A 26007-nucleotide genomic window follows, 5' to 3' on the forward strand; every position below is an offset into this window, starting at 1 on the left:
TCACTTGTAATTTATTTTAAGTTTCCCCTTTGATGTTTTTATCTTTTTATTGTTTTTTGGTCATTTTTAGTTAAAATAGGGATTTTTTGGCTCAATTGCAAGTAAACTTGCAGTTTGGTCAAAAAACCCCTACTTTAATGGTTTTTGCATGTAATAGGGATTTTAAATCCCCATTACATATGTGCAAGTATTTCTAACTTGTTGTAGAGATTTTATTTCCCTTTTACAAGTATTTTAAACTTGCAGTTTGCTCCAAAAAACCCGATTTTGCCTTGCAAATGCATTTTTGACAATTTTAAACTTGTCATTTGTCCAAAAAAACCCGATTTTGGCTTGATAAGTGAAAAAGTGAAAAATAAAACTTGCCATTTGTCTTAAAAAACTCGATTTTGGCATGTAAATGAAAAAAGTGAAAATAAAACTTGTTATTTTCTCTCTAAAACCCGATTTGCTTCATTTTGGGCAAATCGAACTTGTCGTGTGTCTCCCAAAACCCGATTTGCATGAAAAATCGATTTGTTGAAGATTTCAAAGCAATTTTTTGTGGAGATTTTTTAGGGAGGTAAGGCGTTTTTGCTTCTACCCTATTTTCATGCAATCATCAACATCTTTCATTCCAAATGGAGGTTATATTGACTGGTTTTTGGAGCTAAATCAGCAAAAACGTGGTTCTTTAAATCCACATTTTGGGCGTTTTTACTTCATAAATCTGCAGTCTCCTTAAGCGTTTTGTCTTCTTCTACCTAGGTGTGGAGGGTGAGAGGATTTTCGCACCATTTAATGATGCCGTTGGAGTTTATAATGGTGGCCACGTGATTCCCTTTGGCCACGTTTTTAACATTTGGCAGCGTTTTCAATCATTTGGTGTCATTACTTCTTCTTCTACCTTAGGCGTTTTGCTCTAATAAACTTGGATGCACACTCTCATATGGCATTTTGGTCCTCCAAGTTTAAGATTGCTGCTATATTTGGGGTATTTTTTACAAAAAATGTGATAAGGGTTTGATATTCCGGATTGCTCCTTTTCACCGGTTTTGCTTCTTCATTTCAAGAATTGTTGCATTATAGGAGAAGCATTTTGCATTTTTAAGAAAGGTATGTTCTCCTTCCTTTCTTCTCTTCATTTTATTATTTTCTTGTTTTCTTTATTTTTCGTTATTAGTTGCATTTTTGGCATGTGATGTTCTTCCCCAAAAAAATTGGTTTTTGTGAAAGAAATCTTCCCCTTTAAATGCAATTGTTGAATTGCATTGTTCTTCTCAAAATTCCCTCTTAACTTGTATTCGGGATTTTTAATCTCGATTACAAGTTCGCTGGAAATTCTTGTTCTTCCCCTACGGTTAAGGAATTTAATCATTTTTGATTAAAATACCAAGCTTGAAAAGTGTGAAATACCCCTCCCTTGCAAATTCGGGTTTTAAAAACTGGATTACATGTTGAAAAGTTCTTCCCATTTTCATGAAAATGCCTTTCTCGGATATTCCCATTTCTATTCATTCATGTTCCACATATCTGTACTTTCCATTTCCATTTCCATCATTTCCCGCAAGTCAAAATCTCATTTTTCGTCCATTTCTCCATTTTCGAATTTACAAGTGTACTTGTATTCGGGTTTTAAAACCCCGATTGCATGTATGTCCTTTCCAACTTGTATACTTGCGAAAATTCTCCCAAGATCCGAAATTGGTCAAAGTCAAGATTTTCCCATATCTCCCCTCTTCCTCTCACAAAACTGTAAAATTCAGAGATCAAAGTTTTACCCATTTGAAGAAGGAAGAATGATATTTGCAGCTGACTATGATGTTGCCTTAACTCTTTTAAGTCTTCATCACAGCATTCCAGGTTCACAATCAATGTCAGATTTGCCAGCATCTCCAACTCCAAAGAAAATGAAATACAAATATGACAAATACCAGAATGAGTTTGCACCTTCCCAAGTTTCTTCTCCTTTGGATCGCATCAGGGACACGGAAATAGGGCATGTTGATATGGCAGAATTCATCAACAGGGTAGAAGATCCACAGGATAACAACTTGCAGCGGCTGTTGGACAGCCATATCCATCATGCATCTTCCTTCCCAGTGGCTGCCCTAGAACCTGAGTTCATTCTTGCATGTGCCCATCATTTTGACAAAGAGTCAAGAGTCATTAAAAATGATGATGGTGAAGCTATAATTCGTCTTGATGCGGATACAATCGAGAAGGTCTTCAAAATACCTCCTGCACCTATTTATATGGAAATCACCAAAGAAAGTGCAGCAGAGTATTATGTGAAAAGGGAAACAGATTGCAAGCGACACATCAATAGGTGGATCCAAGAGCCACGTCCTTCCTTATCAAGATGGGCAAAGTTGTACCGTTGTGATTTCAAGTGGGAGATAGGAGACACCATCACTCTTCTCAGCAGGATGATGGGCCTTGAGCACTCTAATGTCTTTGAGCCATGGATGTATCAATTCATTATGTTCATACGGCAGTCGCATCACATTTCATGGGGTGAAATCATCAGCGATGCTTTGTGCGAACAACTTGCAGCAATTCTTACTACTATGACCACCTTCATGAATTCTTATTTGGTATATTTAGCAGCGTCACTTAGACGCTTTCCAGGCCTTTCTACGAAGGGTGATCGCTCGCTTATACCAGTTTGGGAATATTATGACCAGTTGCCATTGAAACCTAGGAGACTGCATTTCAGAAGAGTCCAAGATGCATTCTTTGGATATTTCATGTGTCAGTTTGATGTGGATCTCAGAAACAAAAGAGTATCAGATGAGGCATGGGTCAAGGTGTCTAAGTATGGGTGTTTGTTCCTGCAATTTCCCACCTTCACCTATATGAGGATTGGATGCTATGATGGTCAGCCTTACATGCTTCCAAGATACCCAATCGATAAGATAATTCTTATGGAGTTGGGAAGACAGATCATGGCTGTTCATACTTTTCAATCTGCTGGACACAAGGTTGGAATGGGGATCTCTACCACAAACCCATTGAAAATTGGTCGATACTCCCTCGTCACATCTGTGAAGGCTAAGGCCATGGAGGCTGAATTGCAGGAAATCAAGCTTAAGAGGTTCAAACCTAGAGCTGATTTTGATTATAGAGGTATGAAGGAGAAGATCAAGAAATCCTTTGTGCATGTTCATCGCATTGAAGACATTTGGGTAGATCTCCGCATGGAAGCCGAAGTTCTGAAGATGGATTACTGCAGGCTCACTGTTGAGCAAATTATTGACTTGAACTTGGCGGATATCCCACAAGGGATGATCGATGACGGGCATATACTTGATCCTGAATACACTTCACCAAGGGTTGAGGAAGCTCAACTTCCTTTGATCCAATGGTCACACAAGGAGTGCGTCTACATCCTTGACAGATTTCAGCCTATCTTGGCCAACACTAACGCATGGCTGAAAAGTAATGCTGTTAGACTTATCAAAATCAAGGTTGGTAAAGAAGATGATTCTACAGGGCCTCTTGGACGGAAGTTTGAGATTTAGATTGATAATAAGGAGGGTGCTTCATCTTCAGGCACAAGGATCAAGTTATGAGTTAGTCGTGCAGTAGTGCTTCCTCCTGAGGAGACGACTACTTATGGGAAGGAGAAATCACCGTTCCATGTTCGGGTGATCGATCTGGATAATCCAGAAGAGGGGCAGCAATCTGACGATGCACCTAAGTCTCCAGTTTCAGACTTGCCTCACGAGGTCATTCCTCCAGTTTCCATTGAGACGCCTCTTTCTCCTCCTGATTTGCTCATAGATGAGTCTCCTCAAAATGCAATTCCCATTTCAGCATACGAGCCTTCTGCTGATTGACAATGAGAAAGTGTGTTGAAAGTTCCTGAAGATAATCCCACTTGCATTCAGTTATCAGAAATTGATACTTCCACTTCTGGTTTGGAAGAATTCATGAGGCAATCTTCATGTCCATTGGTAATTGAGCAAACCGTGGTCGCTATTCAAACAGATATTCCTCCTAGGGTGACCACGGTAATTCAAACAGAAACTGCTTCTCCTTTGCCTACGGCTGCTACTGGAAGTGAATTGATGACTTTGCCTCCATGGCTTAGTTCTTTCACCCCAAAAAGGAAGAAGCAAGAGATCTCACCTGATGCCTTTGACTACCAGCAACTCAAACAGTCCAGATCCAAAGTTGCTAAGAAGGCAAAGACTATCTCTAGGGTAACTGTTGATAGCAACAAGATGAAAGTAGCTGAAATTGTGGAACCTATTGCAGATAAACCACTTGATGAAATGTCAGCTGCTGATTATAAGGTTACAAGGGTAGAATTGGGCAAGCAAACACATGAGGTCATTAAACATGATGCTCAGTTTTCTGTTGCTTCACTAGTGCAAAGGTGTGACGATCTTCTTGCAAAGAAAGACAAGCTAGAAGAAGAAAACCGACAGCTCATGGCAGCCATTCATAAAATCACAAAACCTACTGCTGAAGGGAGTAACTCCATAGGTTCTTCTGGTTCCCAAGAATCGATTCATGGAGTGGAAAGGGGTGCTCAGAAAGTACAAGCACTGGATTCCTGGGTTGATCAACTTCATGATCGATGTGTACAAGTGGTAAAAGACATTTTTCAAATAATGTCTAAGTTGGAAACCATTGAGGAAAAATTGGATCAGACTTCTAACACTTTCAAAAAGAATCTGGAAAGTGTTGAGAAAAGTCTGGCAATTTGGCGTACCATGCCCCAACAACAGCTCAATATTTTGCAGGAGCACGCCATCATCTCTTCCAGGGTCATGTACTTGGAATTTGAAGAACTCATGGAAAACAAGACCCTTGTTCTTAAATCCCTCATTGAGGAGATCAGTGATGCAAGGAGATTCTGGGATGAAGTCTATCGAGGTATTGTCTCACATTTTGAAAGGGTCTCTTGCAATGTAGTAAGTCAGGATGGAGAGCTGATTCCAGAAGAAGAAGTTCTTGCTGATTTACAGATGAGGATTCATAATGAATGGAGGAGCGAACAATTCTCGGCAGCTTCAATTCAAGCATTGATGAAACAACAAGCCTTTTTGCATGAGATCCAGTCTATCCTGGATAAAGACAATTCCGCACTCCTCCGCTGTCACGCCACTATTGTGAAGACTATGGTTGTTGCTAAGAACACCCATGAACCGAATCCTGAGGAACTACAAGCAAGCATCCGTAAATTTCAAGGATTCGTGTCTTCACAAAATACAACTTAAGTGTTTTTCAACACTTAGTTGAATTTTCCGTCTTTTGTAATCTTTAGTTGTAATTTCTTTTTGACAAGTTACATGTAAAAGTAATTTTTGTAAAATGCAAGTTACACATTACTTGCACTTTTGTAATTACATGTAGGGCAACTACAAGTTGTGTCCGATTAGGACTGTAGTTGGAATAAGTCTTAGTTAGTTAGAGTAACTCTTAGTTAGTTAATGAAGTCTCAGTTATTTATTGAATGAGTCTTGGTGGTTGAGAGAATCTCTCAAGTTAGTTAGGATCCTCCCACCTTTTTCTCAAGGCTCCTCTTCTATAAATACTTGAGAGGTCCATTGTAAATATATCTTTTGGAAGGCAAGCAAAAACTCTGCCAAATTTACAACAAGAAGTCTTTGAGCTTATGTATGTGGATTGAAAGTTTTTGAAGAATAATAAAGAAGGATTACGCAAGTTTTGAGTCTTTGAGTTACATGTTTGAGTTTGAATCTTTTTATATCTTCTATGCAAAGTGTTTCTAAAGGAGCTTAGTCCAATCTGATTTGAAGTCTTTGAGCTGCAAGTAGAGAAGATTAATTAAAATAGGAAAATCTCTAGAAGGAGCAGCAAGTCTTTGAGCTTGCGTCTATTCTTGAGGAAAATTACTGTTTGATAAGAAATAGCAGCAAGTCTTTGAGCTTTTATTAGTTCTTGTCTTTGTGTTAAAGAATAAATTATTCCAGTCTTTGAGCTATTGTCTTTTATTCATTGTAAAATTTAGTATAGCAAAGGGTAGATAGGACTTCCAATAGTCAAGTCTTTGAGCTTGATATTGCTGTCCCGTCCCGAAGGAAGTGACGGAAGTCTTTGCGCTTTCAGGAAACTTGATTTCCTTTCTCTCATTTCACTTGAAAGTAGTTACTGCTGTTCATATTCAATCGCTATCCTTTTCTGTGAAGAGAAAATGATATTGTCTTTCTTGAAGAAAGAAGAAAGATTGCTGTCCCATCCCATTTTATTTTCCAAGTTGTAGTTAGATAGGGGGAGCCTTCCCTTAATTAGGAGAGTTTTTACTCGTGTGCTGTGGTTGAAACCACAATTTTGTATATTTCCCCATGTCTACAAAATTTTCAACCAACACTTGGACAACGGGATCTAAATGAGTGTTAATAGAAGTGGGTCAACAAGTTACAATCTTATGATTTTGACATCTCCTATGTCAAAGGGACTTAGAACGTTGTTGTTGATGCCTTATCTCGCCGTCTCCATTTGAGCTCTATGGCAGATGTTTCCGAAGATTGGAAACACTTGATTATAGCAGAGTATGCAAAGAATCTGTGGGCTTCTGACATTATTTACGGGACAGTACAAAACAACAGGTACTCTCTTGTGAATGATCTCATCATTTACAAAGAGAATATTTTTTAGTCCTTGTAATGTCCCTATTTTCGTGAGCATCAGAGTTCGAGGAGTTAGCCTATTTTTAGACCCTTGTAGGCTAACAGGGTAGGGATAAGGGGGTCAATAATGCAGTATCTTAAGGAGTGGCCTGTCTATTTGTTCTAGTTCAGTGTTGAGTTCAGTTCTAGTCTTCGTTTCATCAGTTTCTGACATTATATGAGGATTTCCTAATTTTTAGGGAAAAACTGCTAAAAATAAACATGGTCCTATTTTCATTGGCGTGGCGAACTGTGGCCCCAACTTCTAACAGATTCAGTTTTCGAGTAATAATGAGGGAGATATGAATTTTTAAGTTGTCCCACAGGCAATTAACATTTTAATGAAATATTAATATAAAATCACAAAGTGCATCACTTAAATTTATTTAAGTGAATAATTAATATCTCCCAAGTTAGGCGTTGCTTTTAGGGTTAAGTTGGGAACCCTAAAAGCAAGTTATGATTTTTAAAACCCTAATTGCCAAAAATCGTACTTTTTGGGCATTTAGGCAGCCAAGATGGAAATTAAACCTCATTCTTGATATTGAGCATTTGACATTTTCTTTTGAGCACTTGGCTATGGCGGCTAGGGTTTGGACCTATTTTGGAGAGTGTGCCTTCTTTAGAATTCAGTAGCTTTGAGATTGTGAAAGATCAATCGAATTGTTGCAGCTTGGTTGGCTTCATTCAGAAGTCAAATTGAATTGAATTGGAGCAGATTTGGCTTCTTACAAGGCAGATTTGTTGTAGGGTTTTCCTATTTACTGTTTTGTTGTTGATTCTTTTGTGGTTTGGAGGCTTCTTTTCCCAAACACACAGCTTGCTCATTTATTGGCGCCATCTTCCACTGTTTGGGTGTCTTAGTATTTAAATAAGAGCAGATCTGAATTGTTCCAGAACAAAAATCAGAACTTTGTAAGTTGCTGATTTATTCTTTGTTTTCAATAAATTGGCTAAGGACCTACGGGTATGCTTCTAAATTCTCCAATTCATTGTTTCAGTTGATTAAATTCATGTATTATTTCAATGTGTTGCAAATTAAGAAACCCTCTTCTACAACTTCTGTCTATTTCTGAAAGACCATCTTAATAATAAAAAATTACAAAGAAGATCTACAGATTACAATAGGTTGAAGAGTCGAACCAGCAAGGGTTCATCACAGTCCCAGATTCAGATACGAGGAACAAGGTATTGAGATCTTTACATGATTCACCTATGGCTGGTCATCCCAGACACTTTAAGACCTATAGGCAAATACGGGAGAGATTTACTTGGAAGGGTCTGAAATTTGATGTTCTTCAGTATGTTAGGGATTGCTTTGTTTGTCAGCAAAACAAGGGTTGCTTCAGCCACTTCCTATTCCTAAGAGGAAGTGGGAATGCGTGTCTATGGACTTTTTTACGGGCTTGCCGAAAGATGAAGGGAGAGACAACATTTATGTGCGGTTGACTAAGTATGCACATTTCTTTTGGATCATGACTACTTATTTGGTTGCACAGGTAGAAAATCTTTTATTTCGTGAGGTATTCAGATTGCACGGGCTACCTCGGAGTATTGTCAGTGATAGAGATAGTAGATCCATGGGTAACTTTTGATAGGAGTTATTCAGATTATGTGGACAAAGCTCACTCCGAGTACTAGCTACCACCCTCAGACTGATGGGCAAACTGAGATTGTCAATAAATGAGTGGAAGGATACCTGCAAAATTACATTTCTGGGCAGCAGAAGGCTTGGGTGAAGTGGTTGCATCTTTGTGAGTATTGTTATAATTCCACTCACCACACGACTATCTAGATGACACCTTTCAGTGCTTTGTATGGCTATGATGCTCCTAGTTTTCTGGATTTATTGATGAGCGATTGCAAATTAACGAGTGCTGGGGACCTATTACAGGAGAACAAGCATATCATGAGAGCTCTTTGTGAGAACATTCAGAAGGCTCAAAATCAGCAAAAGCAATATGTTGATCAGAGGAGGGTTGAGCGATCTTTTGAGATTGGGGATATGGTGTATTTGATGCTTCAACCTTATAGGCAGTCCTCTCTTAGGAAGAAGGGCTCAGAGAAACTCAAGCCACATTATTATGGGCCATTCAGGATTATCAGGTGAGTTGGTGAGGTGGCTTATGAGTTAGATTTTACTGGTAGATAGTAAGGTTCATAATGTGTTCCATGTTTCTCGGCTCAAGAAGGCATTGGGACAACATATAGCTCCTTTAGACTTACCACCCTTGGATGATGAGGGGAAGTTGATTTTTAGTACCTGAGCTCGTCATAGAGACTAGAGAGCATCATCTTCGGAGGCGGGTCATCAGGGAAATTTTGGTTAAGTGGAGAGATCTGCCGATAGAGGATGCTACTTGGGAAAGTGAGAGCATTTTACAACATCTAGCATTAAGTTTGCTTGAGGACAAGCAAATTCAGGGAGGGCGGACTGTATTGTCCCCACTCTAGTTAGTTTCAGTGACTGATGGGTTAGCCTATTATTTTGGACTCTCGTAGGCTAACATTTTGGATAGAGAGTCTCAGTGGCAGTTCCACTTCTTTAGTTCAGTCTTGGGTTCAGTTTTAGGGCCTTAGCAGTCAGTGTGTGGGCTTAGTTGAGGGACATACTATTTATAGTAAGTCAATCTGACAATTGTGCTATTTTTAGTCAGGGCACCTGGACACATGGGGGTTATTCAGTGTTGACTCCAGCTTCAGACGACACGTCAAAAGACTAAATAATGAAGGAGATATTAATGTTTTAGTGGTTAAGTTATTTAATTAACTTATATGGTTATTATAAAGTCATAAAGTGACTTTATTAAAGTAAAAGCCACTTAAATATTATAAAGTGATTTTTATTAAATCACTTAAGTGAATTTGGGTGCCCAAGTTGATTAATAAACTATGCAAAGTGAATTAAATACATTTTAATGTATTTAAAAGGCATTTGGGTGTACTTGTAAATTGTGCCTTTTTGGGTTTATTAAGGTAAAGCAAGCAATTCAACCTCTATTATTGATTATGTTGTCCTCATTTTTGGAAACTCATTTTTGTTTCCAAAAATGAAGGACCACTACGTTGAAATTTTTATGAAAAAATGAAAAATTTTACTCTATGGCATGCTTCCCGAGGTAGAATTTTGACTAATCTTTGGACTGGCTTAATACTCAGTCCATTCTCGAACTACGTTTCGAATTTCGTCCAATTCTGGGTTCATTTGCTATGCCTTTCCTTCAATTTCAGGTTTTAAAACCTCGACTGCAGGTGGAGAATTTTCTTCAAACTGCAGGTTTTAATGATATTCATTGTTTTGGTCTTTGTAGGGGAATTTTTGACTGATTACATGTGCACTTTTATTTCAAATATGTTACTTGTAATTTGTTTTAAGTTTCCCCTTTGTTGTTTTTATCTTTTTATTGTTTTTTGGTCATGTTTAGTTAAAATAGGGTTTTTTTGGCTCAACTGCAAGTAAACTTGCAGTTTGGTCAAAAAACCCCTACTTTAATGGTTTTCATATGTAATAGGGATTTTAAATCCCCATTACATAGGTGCAAGTGTTTCTAACTTGTTGTAGGGATTTTATTTCCCTTTTACAAGTATTTTAAACTTGCAGTTTGCTCCAAAAAACCCGATTTTGCCTTGCAAGTGCATTTTTGACAATTTTAAACTTGTCATTTGTCCAAAAAAACCCGATTTTGGCTTGATAAGTGAAAAGTAAAAATAAAACTTGCAATTTGTCTAAAAAAGCCTGATTTTGGCTTGTAAGTGGAAAAAGTGAAAATAAAACTTGTTATTTTCTCCCCAAAACCCGATTTGCATGATTTTGGGTAATTTGAACTTGTTGTTTGTCTCCCAAAACCCGATTTGCATGAAAAATGGATTTGTTGAAGATGTCAAAGCGATTTTTTTGGGAGATTTGCTAGAGATGCAAGGCGTTTAGGATTCTATCCTATTTTCATGCATTTACAAACACATTTTTCGCCATTTAGAGTTTAATATTACTGGTTTTTGGAGCTAAATCAGCAAAAACGTGGTTCTTTCAATCCACATTTTGGGCGTTTTTTACTCCATAAATCTGCAATCTCCTAAAGCGTTTTGCCCTCTCTCACCTAGGCGTGGAGTTTGGGATAAGATTCGAGCCATTTAATGATCCATTGATGATGCATTGAATACCACGTTTTTAGCAAAAACGTGATTCCTTTGGCTGCAAATTTGAAGGGTTTAAATGCCACGAATCTTTGATAAGAGGAATCGTTTTTGCTTTCCATTCTAAGGCGTTGGGATTTGAGGAAGATTTGACCTCTTCTTGTACCTCCAAGTTTGCATTTTGCTGCCATATAAGACATTCTTGCAAAAACGTGTAAAGGGCTTGGCATTGCGGTTTGGGTTTGTTGACCCGTTTTGCTTCTTCATTCCAAGAATTGTTGCATTATTGGAGAAGCATTTGCATTTTTAAGAAAGGTATGTTCTCTTTCCATTGTTTCCTTCATTTTATTGTTTTCTTGTTTTCTTTATTTTCGTTCTTAGTTGCATTTTTGGCATGTTTTGTTCTTCCCCCAAAAATTGGTTTTTGTGAAAGAAATCTTCCCCTTGGTATGCAATTGTTGAATTGCATTGTTCTTCCCAAAATTCCCTCTTTACTTGTATTTGGGATTTTTAATCTCGATTACAAGTTCGCTAGAAATTCTTGTTCTTCCCCTACGGTTAAGGAATTTAACCATTTTTGGTTAAAATTCCAAGTTGAAAAGTGTGAATTACCCCTCCCTTGCAAATTCGGGTTTTAAAAACCGGATTACATGTTGAATAGTTCTTTCCATTTTCATGAAAATGACTTTCCCGGATTTTCCTATTTCTATCCATTCATGTTCCCCATATCCATACTTTCCATTTCCATCATTTCCCGCAAGTCAAAATCTCATTTTTCGTCCATTTCTCCATTTTCAAATTTGCAAGTGTACTTGTATTCGGGTTTTAAAACCCCGATTGCATGTATGTCCTTTCCAACTTGTATACTTGCAAAAATTCTCCCAAGATCCGAAATTGGTCAAAGTCAAGATTTTCCCATTTCTACATATTTCCCCTCTTCCTCTCACAAAATCGTGAAATTCAAGAATCAAAGTTTTACCCATTTGAAGAAGGAAGAATGATATTTGCAGCTAACTATGATGTTGCCTTAACTCTTTTAAGTCTTCATCACAGCATTCCAGGTTCACAATCAATGTCAGATTTGCCGGCATCTCCAACTCCAAAGAAAATGAAATACAAATATGACAAATATCAAAATGAGGTTGCACCTTCCCAGGTTTCTTTTCCTTTGGATCGCATCAGAGACACGGAGATAGGGCACGTTGATATGGCAGAATTCATCAACAGGGTAGAAGATCCACAGGATAACAACTTGCAGCGGCTGTTGGACAGCCATATCCATCATGCATCTTCCTTCCCAGTGGCTGCCCTAGATCCTGAGTTCGTTCTTGCATGCGCCCATCATTTTGACAAGGATTTAAGAGTCATAAAAAATGATGATGGTGAAGCTATAATTCGTCTTGATGCGGATACAATCGAGAAGGTCTTCAGAATACCTCCTGCACCTGTTTATATGGAAATCACCAAAGAAAGTGCAGCAGAGTATTATGTGAAAAGGGAAAAAGATTGCAAGCGACACATAAATAGGTGGATCCAAGAGCCACGACCTTCCTTCTCAAGGTGGGCAAAGTTGTACCATTGTGATTTCAAATGGGAGATAGAAGACACCATCACTCTTCTCAGCAGGATGATGGGCCTTGAGCATTCCAATGTCTTTGAGCCATGGATGTATCAATTCATTATGTTCATACAACAGTCACATCACATTTCATGGGGTGAAGTCATCAGCGATGCTTTGTGTGAACAACTTGCAACAGTTCCTACCACCATGACCTTCTTCATGAATTCTTATTTGGTATATTTAGCAGCATCACTTAGACACTTTCCAGGTCTTTCTACCAAGGGTGATCGCTCGCTTATACCAGTTTGGGAATATTATGACCAGTTGCCATTGAAACCCAGCAGACTGCATTTTAGAAGGGTCCAAGATGCATTCTTCAGATATTTCATGTGTCAGTTTGACATAGATCTCAGGAACAAAAGAGTATCAGATGAGGCATGGGTCAAGGTGTCTGAGTATGGGTGTTTGTTCCTGCAATTTCCCACCTTCACCTATATGAGGATTGGATGCTATGATGGTCAGCCGTATATGCTTCCAAGATACCCAATCGATAAGATAATTCTTATGGAGTTGGGAAGACAGATCATGGCTGTTCATACTTTTCAGTCTGCTAGACACAAGGTTGGAATGGGGATCTCTACCACAAACACATTAAAAATTGGTCGATACTCCCTCGTCACATCTGTGAAGGCTAAGGCCATGGAGGCTGAATTGCAGGAAATCAAGCTTAAGAGGTTCAAACCCAGAGCTGATTTTGATTATAGAGGTATGAAGGAGAAGATCAAGAAATCCTTTGTGCATGTTCATCGCATTGAAGACATTTGGGTAGATCTTCGCATAGAAGCCGAAATTCTGAAGATGGATTACTGCAGCCTCACTGTTGAGCAAATTGTTGACTTGAACTTGACAGATATCCCACAAGGGATGATTGATGACGGGCATATACTTGATCCTGAATACATTGCACGGAGGGTTGAGGAGGCTCCACTTCCTTTGATCCAATGGTCACACAAGGAGTGCGTCACCATCCTTGACAGATTTCAGCCTATCTTGGCCAACACTAACATATGGCTGAAAAGTAATGCTGTTAGACTTATCAAAATCAAGGTTGGTAAAGAAGATGATTCTACGGGGCCTCTTGGATGAAAGTCTGAGATTCAGATTGATAACAAGGAGGGTGCTTCATCTTCGGGCACAATGATCAAGTGACGAGTCAGTCGTGCAGTAGTGCTTCCTCCTGAGGAGACGACTATTCGTGGGAAGGAGAAATCACGGTTCCATGTTTAGGTGATCGATATGGATAATCCAAAAGAGGGGCAGCAATCTGACGATGCTCCTAAATCTCTAGTTTTAGACTCGCCTCACGAGGTCATTCCTCTAGTTTCCATTGAGACGCCTCTTTCACCTCCTGATTTGCTCGTAGATGAGTCTCCTCAAAATGCAGTTCCCATTTCAACATATGAGCCTTCTCCTGATCGACGACAAGAAAGTGTGTTGAAAGCTCCTGAAGATAATCCCACTTGCATTTAGTTATCAGAAATTGATACTTCCACTTCTGGTTTTGAAGAATTCATGAGGCAATCTTCATGTCCATTGGTAACTGAGCAAACCGTGGTCGCTGTCCAAACAGATATTCCTCCCAGGGTGACCACGGTAATTCAAACAGAAACTGCTTCTCTTTTGCCTACGGCTCTTACTGGAAGTGAGTTGATGACTTTGCCTCCATGGCTTAGTTCTTTCACCTCGAAAAGGATGAAGCAAGGGATCTCACTTGATGCCTTTGACTAGCAGCAACTCAAACAGTCCAGATCCAAAGTTGCTAAGAAGGCCAAGACTATCTCTAGGGTAATTGTTGATAGTAACAAGATGAAAGTAGCTGAAATTGTGGAACCTATTGCAGATAAGCCACTTGATGAAATGTCAGCTGCTGATTATAAGGTTACAAGGATAGAATTGGGCAAGCAAACACATGAGGTCATTAAACATGATGCTCAGTTTTTTGTTTCTTCTTTGGTGCAAAGGTGTGACGATCTTCTTTCGAATAAAGACAAGCTAGAAGAGGGAAATCGACAGCTTATGGCAGCCATTCATAAAATCACAAAACCTACTGCTGAAGGGAGTAACTCCATAGGTTCTTTTGGTTCCCAAGAATCGATTCGTGGAGTGGAAAGGGCTGCTCAGAAAGTACAAGCACTGGATTCTTGGGTTGATCAGCTTCATGATCAATGTGTACATGTAGTAAAAGACATTTTTTAAATAATGTCTAAGTTGGAAACCATTGAGGAGAAACTGGATCAGACCTCTAACACTTTCAAAAAGAATCTGGAAAGTGTTGAGAAAAGTCTGGCAATCTGGCGTACCATGCCCCAACAACAGTTGAGTATTTTGCAGGAGCACGCCATCATCTCTTCCAGGGTCATGTACATGGAATTTGAAGAACTCATGGAAAACAAGACCCTTGTTCTTAAATCTCTCATTGAGGAGATCGGTGATGCAAGGAGATTCCGGGATGAAGTTTATCGAGGTATTGTCTCACATTGTGAAAGGGCCTCTTGCAATATAGTAAGTCAGGGTGGAGAGCTGATTCCAGAAGAATAGGTTCTTGCTGATTTACAGATGAGGATTCATAATGAATGGAGGAGTGAACAATTCTCGGCAGCTTCAATTCAAGCATTGATGAAACACCAAGCCTTTTTGCATGAAATCTAGTCTATCCTAGATAAAAACAATTCCGCTCTCCTTCGCTGTGACGACACTATTGTGAAGACTTGAGTTGTTGCCAAGAACACCCATGAACCGAATCTTGAGGAATTAGAAGCGAGCATCCGAAAATTTCAAGGATTCGTGTCTTCACAAAATGCAACTTAAGTGTTTTTCAACACTTAGTTGAATTTTCCCTCTTTTGTAATCTTTAGTTGTAATTTTGTTTTGACAAGTTACATGTAAAAGTAATTTTTGTAAAATGCAAGTTGCACATTACTTGCACTTTTGTAATTACATGTAAGGCAACTACAAGTTGTGTTCGATTAGGACTGTAGTTGGAATAAGTCTTAGTTAGTTGGAGTAACTCTTAGTTAGTTAATGAAGTCTCAGTTATTTATTGAATGAGTCTTGGTGGTTGAGAGAATCTCTCAAGTTAGTTAGGATCCTCCCACCTTTTTCTCAAGGCTCCTCTTCTATAAATACTTGAGGGTCCATTGTAAATATATCTTTTGGAAAGCAAGCAAAAACTCTGCCAAATTTACAGCAAGAAGTCTTTGAGTTTATGTATGTGGATTGAAAGTTTTTGAAGAATAATAAAGAAGGATTACTCAAGTTTTGAGTCTTTGAGCTACATGTTTGAGTTTGAATCTTTTTATTTCTTCTATGCAAAGTATTTCTAAAGGAGCTTAGTCCAATCTGATTTGAAGTCTTTGAACTGCAAGTAGAGAAGATTAATTAAAATAGGAAAATCTCTAGAAGGAGCAGCAAGTCTTTGAGCTTGCGTCCATTCTTGAGAAAAATTATTGTTTGATAAGAAATAGCAGCAAGTCTTTGAGCTTGCATTATGTCTTGTCTTTGTGTTGAAAGAATAGATTATTCCAGTCTTTGAGCTGTTATCTTTTATTCGTTGTAAAAATTTAGTATAGCAAAGGGTAGATAGGATTTCCAATAGTCAAGTCTTTGAGCTTGATGTTGTCCCGTCCTGAAGGAAGTGACGGAAGTCTTTGCGGTTTCAGGAAACTTCATTTCCTTTCTTTTATTTCACTTGAAAGTGGTTACTGCTGTTATTCAATCGCCATCCTTTTCTGTGAAGAGAAAAGGATATTGTCTTTCCTGAAAAAAGAAGAAAGATTGCTGTCCCATCTTATTTTATTTTCCAAGTTGTAGTTAGATAGGGGGAGCCTTCCCTTAATTAGGAGAGTTTTTACTCGTGTGCTGTGGTTGAAACCACAATTTTGTATATTTCCCCAATTGTACAAAATTTTCAACCAACAGATTATTTGACATTGCTCGTTATTTTGGTTTGTGGAACTCTTTGACAAGTGTTTCAGAGGTTTGGCCATTGGAGAACGAAAATTCTTTGTGGATTTGTGATTGTGAGGTTGTGGAAGATCAGATAAATTATTGCAATTGTGAAGGCTTCATTCAGGAGTCTTATTGTGCTTCAACAGAGATTCTTTTATTCAGATATTGCAGATTTTTCAATAAGAAAAGGGCAAATCAGGTTAGACGCCCCTTTTAGCAGCATACATCATTTCAATAAGCAGTCGTACAGTTTCCAGTTGCTGGCCGTACAATTCAGGCTTGGCACTTGGGGTCCAAGAAAGGGATGTTTTGTCTGGAAGGCTGAAATGCCTTCTTATTTTGCAAAATGGTTGCACCATTCCCAATGCCCAGCATATTCAGGTGGTTTCATCACATTTTTGGCCTGGAGAAATTGTACTCTGGACTTGTACGTCTATTTTGGTTAGTTTCCCAATCTTGGCTGGCAAACTCCAAAATTCTCTACTTAAAATAAGTTAAGGAGCTACGGGTATCTTTTATGTATCTGTTTCATTTGCAGCAGTTATCTAATTCATAATATAGATTCAATTGCCCTATATTTGGCATCTATTCAGTTTTATGAGCAATTCTTGCCTAGTGCACTTGTTACTTTTTATTTAAAATTGTTCAAAACCCTTGAAAATCCATAAACAAATCAGCAATAGTATTTCAAGAGAGTTAGAACTAGCAAGGTTCTTACAAACTCCAAAGTATATTGAGGGATTTGCTACATGTTGGGATGTTGTACTTGAGGGTACCACACATGTTGACAAAAATGTTGTAGTTTGTCAATATTAATTTGATAAGGTGTCCCTTAGAGCATTTTGTCAACCAAAGGATCCTCTAGTGTTATCTTGAGATTGCCATTTATGATGTTGAGTCTTGAGAGAACTTAATAGTGCATAGAGATTGAGAATAGAATAATAATGGTGTATGAAACATTAGGTAGGTTGCTTCATCATTTTAATTATTTGGTTATTGTAGGCCTTACATTCTTCTATTTGGTAATCAGTTGATAAATTTATTTATATTTTCATGTTTGACATTTAAATTATCTATTGTGAGTGTTATTTGACAAATATGAAGTATCATACCAATCTTGAAAGTTTGTAACACCAATTTGATGTTTGAAATTTCAACTTTCAATTATCATAATTGCCAATTTAAAATGTGATATGATGACTTATATATTAAACCTTGTTCCATTTTGAAATTCATCTACTAATGTCAAATGATGAAACTGTGCATTTATGCCCCTCAACTAACATAAGGAGATTGAGGATCCACATGAAACTCAACTGTAAGGTAGAGGACCTCTAGGCACTCAACCAATACAGTTACAAGTAGAATTGAATGTGATTAATTCTATGATGATTTATGAAATGGTCTGATGATCTTGTATGCTGAACTCATTGTTTATTTTTGGAATTCGTTCATATAAAAAACTAAAATTCCTACATTTTTTCATCCACATGTGTGGGGAATATGTCTCTTGAACTTCTTTCCACATCCCTGCACCTGATGAATTTCATGTAACATTACTTGTATGTACCAAATTATTGATATTTGTAATTCTCTTAGAGACTAACTTCCATTTCTTTCAGTAAACAGCATAAATGTTTATTGTCATAATATATTAGTGAATGACAGGTGCAAGAAGTGTGCAGTGATCACTCGCTTTCCTCGCTACAATGATCCACTGAAGGTTTGTAATTTTGTATCACTCTAATACACCTTAATTCAACATATTGAATGCATTGTTATTGAGTTATATCTACATGCTTGGTTTACGATTTTATCAATTTGATGGTCATTTGAATTAGATTTTAAAGAATGTGAAGCTCATTGTTTGATGATGGCCTTTACTACAGCTTGTGGAAACTAGGAGAGGCCGCTGTGGAGAATGGGCTAATTGTTTTACATTGTATTGTAGAGCACTTGGGTATCAAGCTCGCCTAGTGAGTAGCTTTTTTTAATAATTGTTTTCTAACAAACAGTTAACCTCATTTGATGTTTAGAATGATCACTAGGACTAGAATGGCAAGTTTTGATTTACATGTTATAGGAGTATTGGTTTAGCTTGAATAAAGAATTTAGAAAAAGCGAAGCTGGAAATCCAATGAAATATGATATTGAAACATGGTAGAATCTGCTATATGGAGATAGCTGAGGAACATTGCTATCATTGTAATCTATGGATATGGAATATGGTATATGAACATATGGATATATGGTCATTGCCATTAGTGTGTTACATTTTGATTAGGCAATGATAAATGAAACAAATTGACTTATAACAGTTTAGTTATTTTTGTTATCATAGTGTGTATGTATGTCTAATCATTGAATATTCAAATAAATGGTTTACTTTTTACAGTTTCATAATTTATAATAATTAGTATAAAAATAAATACTTGAGTGTGGTACCTTATGTTGGGAACCTTGATGTCCTCTACTGTCTTCTTAATTTTGAGGGTAGGAGACTTCCTTGATACCTTTTTCCCATCCCTCCACACACTTTTGTCCTTTAAACATGGGATAACATGAACTGATTTTTTTGAATTTTTTCTGTTGCTGTGATATGTTGATCAGATATTGCACTTTTGCAGGTTTTGGATTTCACTGATCATGTGTGGACAGAATGTTTCTCAAATCATCTTGGACGGTAGTATCGATATCATGATTTAATCTTTATGGTTGACATTATAATTGAATTTTTACCTCTCCATGTTTGAGTTTGAATTTCCTTTGAGAAGCTTCACAGTCCTGTCTTAAACACCTTACATTTAAATCTCTATTACATAGTCTAATGCTTCTAGTCTTTTGTATTCATTAATTATGTCAGGTGGATGCATTTGGACCCTTGTGAATCTGTGTATGACAATCCATTGCTTTATGAAGAAGGGTAAGGATATTATTATTGCAACAACCAATCCTTATTAGATCTATATAGTCTAGGGGTTCCAGATTGTTGTTTTCATTTAAAAGTATGTGAACCTGGAGTATTTTCTGAATTGAAAGTTGTTTTAATTATGTAGATGCACACTAACACTTTCATTATAGTCATTAATTACAGTTTACCTTTTCTCTGTTCTCTGTATCTGAGTGTTATACGGCTGAATTTCATCTAGTTCTTAGATGAGACAAGTTTTTATTTATCCAATTTGGGTTTGCATGTTGTTTTCTGGTAATTTCAACAATGTAGTATACTGAAAATGAAGACTAGGCAGCAATATATCTTTGTGTTTCTAGCAGTGTTTTCCTAACTGTGTATTACTGTATAAAGGTGGAAAAAACAATTAACCTATGTAATTGCACTTTCAAAAGATGGAGTATATGATGTGACAAAGCGGTACACAAGGAAATGGCATGAGGTATGTTACCACTTAAATGAGCAATACCTCAAAGTTGGTTCTTTGGATTTTGCATTTAGACTATCTTTGAACTATCTTTTGCTTTGTGAAATGTTATAGCTCACCAACAAATAAATTGCTTGATGTAGATTCTCTCTCGACGTTTCATCACTTCAGAAGCTAATGTGCAAGAAGTAGTTAGCAGTTTGACAAGGGAAGCTCGAAGACATCTCTCTCCACTTGATCGGACTTTACTGGAAAACCGTGATAAGCAAGAGTTACAAGAAATTGAAAAATCTCAATACAGTCATGAAGAGCTTTCAGGTTCACTCCCAGGACGACAAAGTGGATCTAAGGAATGGCGGATTGCTAGAGCTGAGTTTGGTGCTGATAATGACATGTCATCCAAGAGTCTTCCTTGCCCCATCCGTACATGTATAGATGATCATGTGGGGAGGATCTATAAGTCCTTTGGCTTAATTTTACATAAGTTCATTGATAATGAATCAATGTCCAGAGTTGTGGATGAGATGAAGGCTGTGCAGATGCTTATATCTAATCTTAAAGAAACGCCATTCAGGATTCGTAAGATGATGGTTGATATCAAATATAACAGCTTGGATTTATCTAAACTCGTACAAAGTAATTCATATCAATACCTACTTCAGGCTCTCAGCCTTAAGAGTTGTTCAGATCAGAATGGAAAGATGTATGTTTGTTTGGCTCAGGAACCAGTCAAGACCTCTCTTGCTCTGCCTGTGGCCTGTGAAATTCTTGATGGAATTGTAAAAAATGCAGACCTCATAAAAGACCTCACACATAATGAAACTGTTAAACTGTTTATTAATTGCAGGAGAATATGTAGTGGCTCTGTCCAAGCAAGTGGAGAGCAACTCCCACTTGGAATAGTAAGTTGTTTCATTTCTTGAGGGCCTATAGTTTAGTTGTTATGGTGAAAATTGGAAAATGAGATATCTTGGTGCTTGAGATTTAATTTTATATTTAACTGATGGCTTCCCTATTTAAAATTTGCAGGCTACTTCAGCTTTCGATGGCCTTCCTTCAACTAAATGGGAAGAACCAGATGGAGCAAAAGGTACTTTTGAATGTACTTTAGCTTTAATAGCTCATTTCATGATAGGATGGCTGATTGTTTGTGACATACACTATATTGTGGTCAACACTTCTTTTATATTTTCTAGTTCCCAAAAATGGATAAAATCTTTTGAAGAAATTTTGTAATTGTGAACCACGGGGATGCATTCCCCCCCCTCGAATCCCACTTTTTTGGGATGGGGATGTCTCTGGGATGTGGGGATGGGGGTGGGGCCTCCCTTGCCATCCTGCCACCACTGCTGGTGCTCCACCAGAATATTCAGAGATGGAGAAATACCCAGGAGTCTCCGGGACGTCTCAGGGACACCTAGGCATTTCCTGTCACTAGACTTCACAAAAGTGCAATTTTAAAATTTTTTTCATTTTTTAATTCAATTATAGGGTTAGGGTCAAACCCTAATTGGATGTGGGCCTCATCCATGCCCCCTATGCTTTACAAAACCCCCCTCAAATCCTCTATTTAAGTCACATTTGTTTTTCTGATTTTTTTTACCAGCTAGGTGGAGATGATTATAAAGAGATAGCTTGAGTGAAGGCAAGTGTAAGAAGAGTGGCAAATTTGGTCCACTCAAAGAAAATTATGTCATGTTTTGGAAGATCCTAAAAACATCGAATATAGAATTGAGATCAACAAGCTTTGGGGAATTCTTGATGATAGTGTAGTTGCAATGCCTACTATTTTGTTTGGTAGGTCATAGCTTTAGTAGGGCCAGCTACATGCTTCAAGTCATACATTGCAGGCAAGAGGAGTGATGTCAAGACCTTCGTCCACTTCCAATGCTGTGGCTCAATCACGAGAGGGTAAGGGGACCGAGAAACACAAGTTGCAAAGTAATCCATAGCTGAATTGCTCAATGTGCAATTGAAGGATGAGATAGATGATGCCATTGGCAAGTTCTTCTTTGCCAATGGCATCCCATTTCATGTAGCTCGATCTCATTATTATAAGAAGATGATATCGATGGTGGCAAGGGGAGGACCATCATATGTGCCACTAGGTGAGACCAAAGTGAGGACCACGATCTTGGATAAGAACTATTCCAAGATCAATGTTTTGATGGAGAAGATGAAAGCATGTTGGGTGGAGTTTGAATGCAACATTGTTATGGTTGGGTGGATGGACATTAGCCATCGTCCACTGATCAACATCATGGTTACATTTGCAAAGGACCCATACTTTATCAAAGAAGTTGATTGTATAGAGCATCACAAAGATGTTGATTTTCAGTTTGAGGTCCTTAGGGAGACTATTGAGGAGGTTGGGCCACAAAATGTGGTCCAAATAGTGACAAATGCAACACGTGTGCAAATCTGTAGGAAAATATATTGAGGCAGCCTACAAACATATTTGGTGGACTCCATGTTGTGTGCATGTCATGAACAATGCACTCAAGGACATTAGGAAGATTTATTGGATTAGAGGAGTGGTCAACGATGCGAGAGATGTGCAAATGTTTATCTGCAACCACCATTGTTCACATGCACTATTCAGGACCTTCTAGGAGTTCTTGAAACTAGTTGAGACCAAATATACGTCCTATTTCATTCTCTTGGAGAGAATGATAGAGTTGCAAGAGGCACTGCAACTCATGGTCACGACAAAAGAGTGGAATAGGGGTGTCGAGGCCAAGATAGAGCAGGGTAGGAGGGTGAAGGAGATAGTGTAGAGTGACATCTTTTGGAGTGATGCAAAATACATAGTCTCGATCATTGCTCTAGGTTTCGAGGTCATCAAATATGGGGATGGGGATGCACCTACCCTTAGAGAGGTGTATGAGTGCATCGATTCTATGGTTGACTAGATGAGGGTTGCTGTGTGAGTGAAGGACCTCACTTTAGCATTCTACAATGAGCACATTTGATTAACCATTTAGCACAAATGGGGCAAGCTCAACACTCCCTTGCATATGGCTACTTATGCTTTGAATCCTAAGTGGTACAAGGCTTGTCCTAGTAGAGTTACACCGATTCAAGATGATGAGGTGAAGGTAGGGTGTTTTAAGTGCATTGATAAGATGTATGATGCTATAAATGCTGACACAATTTGCTTTTAGTGGGCCAAATTTGCCACTCTTAGGGGTTATTTAGATGCAGCTAAGATGGATGTAGCAACTATGGCACAGGAGGACCCAATTTTGTGGTGGAATTGTCATGATCAAAATTTTATGACTACCACTCTAGCAATTTGTTTTCTATATCAGGTTTCAAGTTCTTTAGCTGTTGAGATGAATTTGTCTACATATAGCTTTGTCTACTCTCTTAAGAGGAACAAACTCTACCATTAGGAGAGCAGAGAAGCTTGTGGCTACACGTGGTGCTTTACGCCTCATTGACCACAAGACACTTGTGAACAAAGAGAGCCCAGTGGCATGATGGGAGGTAGAGCCAGAGGAGCCATCACAGGTTGATGAGGATGCTACCACTTTAAATGCAAGGCTGGTTGGTTTTATTTTGGGGGATCTTGACTGTGAGGAATCCAGTAGGTCCAGTGATGAGGAGTTTGCAGATGATTAGAGGCCTTCCTTCATATAGCTTCATCCACTCTCTTAAGAGGAACAAACTTACATCTAGGAGAGCGGAGAAGCTTGTGGCTATACATATTGCTTTGTGTCTCATTGATCACAAGACACTTGTGTACAAAGAGAGTCCAACGACATGATGGGATGTAGAGCCAGAGGAGCCATCACAGGTTGATGAGGATGTTACCACTTTAAATGCAAGGCTGGTTGGTGTTAGTCTGGGGGATCTTGACAGTGAGGAGTCCAGTAGTTCCAATGATGAGGAGTTTGCGGATGATTAGAGGCCTCCCTTCTCTACATTTTGGCATTTGTACTTATTTTGATATCATGCTAGTAATTGTAATGCTACTCATTGTAATGATGTAATCATCTTTATGATATTTTCAATATAATAGAAATCTCCAATTTGACAATTTCATTTGTCATATCTAGTATTCAAGAAATCCTAGTATTTAGTATTTGCAATTTCGCTATTTATAATCTTACTAATTTACCAAAGTTTCATTTCAAATGTAATTCTTATACATCTTCTCACAACTTGTTTTTCAAGTACTATATTTATATTAGCATCACCACCCTGCCACCTCCCTGCCTTGTCCCCTCGTCGTCTCCCTGTCATCCCCAAACTTAGGCGCTTTGTCCCCTAACGCCAGTGGAACACTAATTTTCAATCAAGCTCAATACACCTCTAGTACCATAAGTAGAGCAACTTGATTTTATGTAGTTTATTAAGTATGTCATTTCATTCCAAGACTATGGAAACCATATGATGGTTAGGAAAAAGGTGGACAAAATAGAGTATGAGCTAATAGTGTACAATTTAGCTTTTATGATACGTTTATCCAAATGCGAGACAAAACAATCACATAGCACTATAACAACATTTCCCATAGGGATTTTTCTCTAGCACTAGGAATAAGTTTTTTGTATTCAATATATTGCTTTAGGGTCTTTATTGGATCACCTAGGCCAGGATTGTATGTTAGTATCTATTAGCTTGTGTTATCAGCCCCTTCCTTGCAAACTCTGGTTTGGGTCTAGGTGTGGTTTAGGTAGCGGTATGCCCTTGGGTTTTCCTAGGGTATTGTTTACGTACCTAGGCAATACCTTGGGCAAACGTGGGATGTACCCGACCATACCCATGGCTTGGGATGCCCAGAAAAGGTGTTTTCCACATCCCCCAAAGCATGAATTTTCCTAAACTTCATCTATTAAATTTGTTTATTAAGTTTTGAATATATTTTTCAACTTTTTATGCATAATGAGTTATAATGCCATTTTTTAAATTCTTTTTTCAAGTGTAGTGTTGTTGATTTGTCATGTTTTCATTTTAGGCTCGTACAAAATGGTTGGTAGTGCTAGTTTGGTTGCTCGAAATGAAGAGAATTCTTTTAAATTTGATGCAACGTCACCTCCTTGGTGACATACAACAATGATTCAACAAATTCCTAGTGGAGGGTGTTTTCTTTGGCAATGTAACCATTGTTAGAAAGAGTATAAGAGATTATATTTTCAAATGAAAGCTCACTTGTGCACCATCCCTTTACAAGAAATACAAGTTTATTCAGAGCCAAATAAAAAAGGGTTAAGGATCTAATACTGGCTTATGTTAAAGAATAAGAGGATGCCGACATGAGAAGTAATAGATCAAAGACTCTTGCACATCCTCTTGCCAAGAAAAGCTCTGAGAAACCTTTCATGTCAATGCCACCATCTTCTAAAGAAGAGAATGTTTTGGTTTCACAAAAAAGAGGCCTATTGGACAAGGCCTTCAGAAATGAAATCAGAGGTTGTTGATTAGAGCATTGCTGATTTCTTTTATGGCAATGGGATTCCTTTCAACATTATTAGATACCATATTGGTGGGATATGGTGAATACCCTTTGTAATATGCCTTGTGATTATGTTAGTCTTGGATATGAAAAGATGTAAACCATCTTATTGGTGAAGGAGAAAGATTCAATAGAGACATCATTGAGAGTGATCAAGTATACATGGCCTTAAATAAATGTGTCCATTTCTGATGGATAGAAAGATTGCAAAAATAGATCATCGATCAATGTTATAGTATTGTCCCCTAATTAGGCGATGTTTTTGAAGGTAGTGGATTGTGAGGAGCAAGTAAAAGATACAAGTTTCATACCAACATCTTTATAGAATCCATTGAAATGGTGGGGGATTGGAAATGTTGTCCAAGTCATAATGAACAATGCTAAAAATTGTAGGGCAGCTGGGTCTTAGTGGGGGCTATATATAGTCACATTTTTTGGACACCATGTGTAGTCCACTCTTCAATTTTGTTATTGCAAAAGATTGGCACATAAAGTGAATGGGTCAAACAAGTCTACAAAGAGGTCAAGGAGATTCAAATGTTTGTGATAAATCATCATGTCACAAACCATATTGGTGACCTTATGCAAGTTGGAGTTATTGAAGGTAATTTAAATTTAATTTTTTAATTTTTTATAGTTGATATGTGATGTGCATTTTTTTTAATACCCTGTTAGGTTGACAAAGCAAAATTTGCATCTCACACAATCGTCTTAAAACAACTTGTGAAGCTGTGAGAGGCCTTGATTTCTATGGTCATTAACAACTTGTGGACTGTATGGAGGCAGTCAAGCACAGATTGAGCCCAAAAAGTAAAAGCATTGAACCTAGATAATAAGTTGTGG

General features: G+C 37.9%; 1 protein-coding gene across 2 annotated transcripts in view; it reads left to right on the plus strand.

Annotated features, from left to right (window-relative positions):
* Positions 1-26007, plus strand: part of LOC131063638 (peptide-N(4)-(N-acetyl-beta-glucosaminyl)asparagine amidase) — a 200048-nt gene that overhangs the window by 108209 nt on the left and 65832 nt on the right. For both annotated transcript variants that reach the window (XM_057997528.2, XM_057997529.2), the window contains 7 exons: positions 17995-18049; positions 18216-18302; positions 18954-19009; positions 19190-19249; positions 19631-19718; positions 19847-20605; positions 20733-20793. In XM_057997528.2, the coding sequence (XP_057853511.1) occupies positions 17995-18049; positions 18216-18302; positions 18954-19009; positions 19190-19249; positions 19631-19718; positions 19847-20605; positions 20733-20793 (1166 nt within the window). The remainder of the gene's footprint in view (positions 1-17994; positions 18050-18215; positions 18303-18953; positions 19010-19189; positions 19250-19630; positions 19719-19846; positions 20606-20732; positions 20794-26007) is intronic.

This window comes from Cryptomeria japonica, chromosome 4, assembly GCF_030272615.1.
Source record: "Cryptomeria japonica chromosome 4, Sugi_1.0, whole genome shotgun sequence".
Lineage (NCBI taxonomy): Eukaryota > Viridiplantae > Streptophyta > Pinopsida > Cupressales > Cupressaceae > Cryptomeria > Cryptomeria japonica.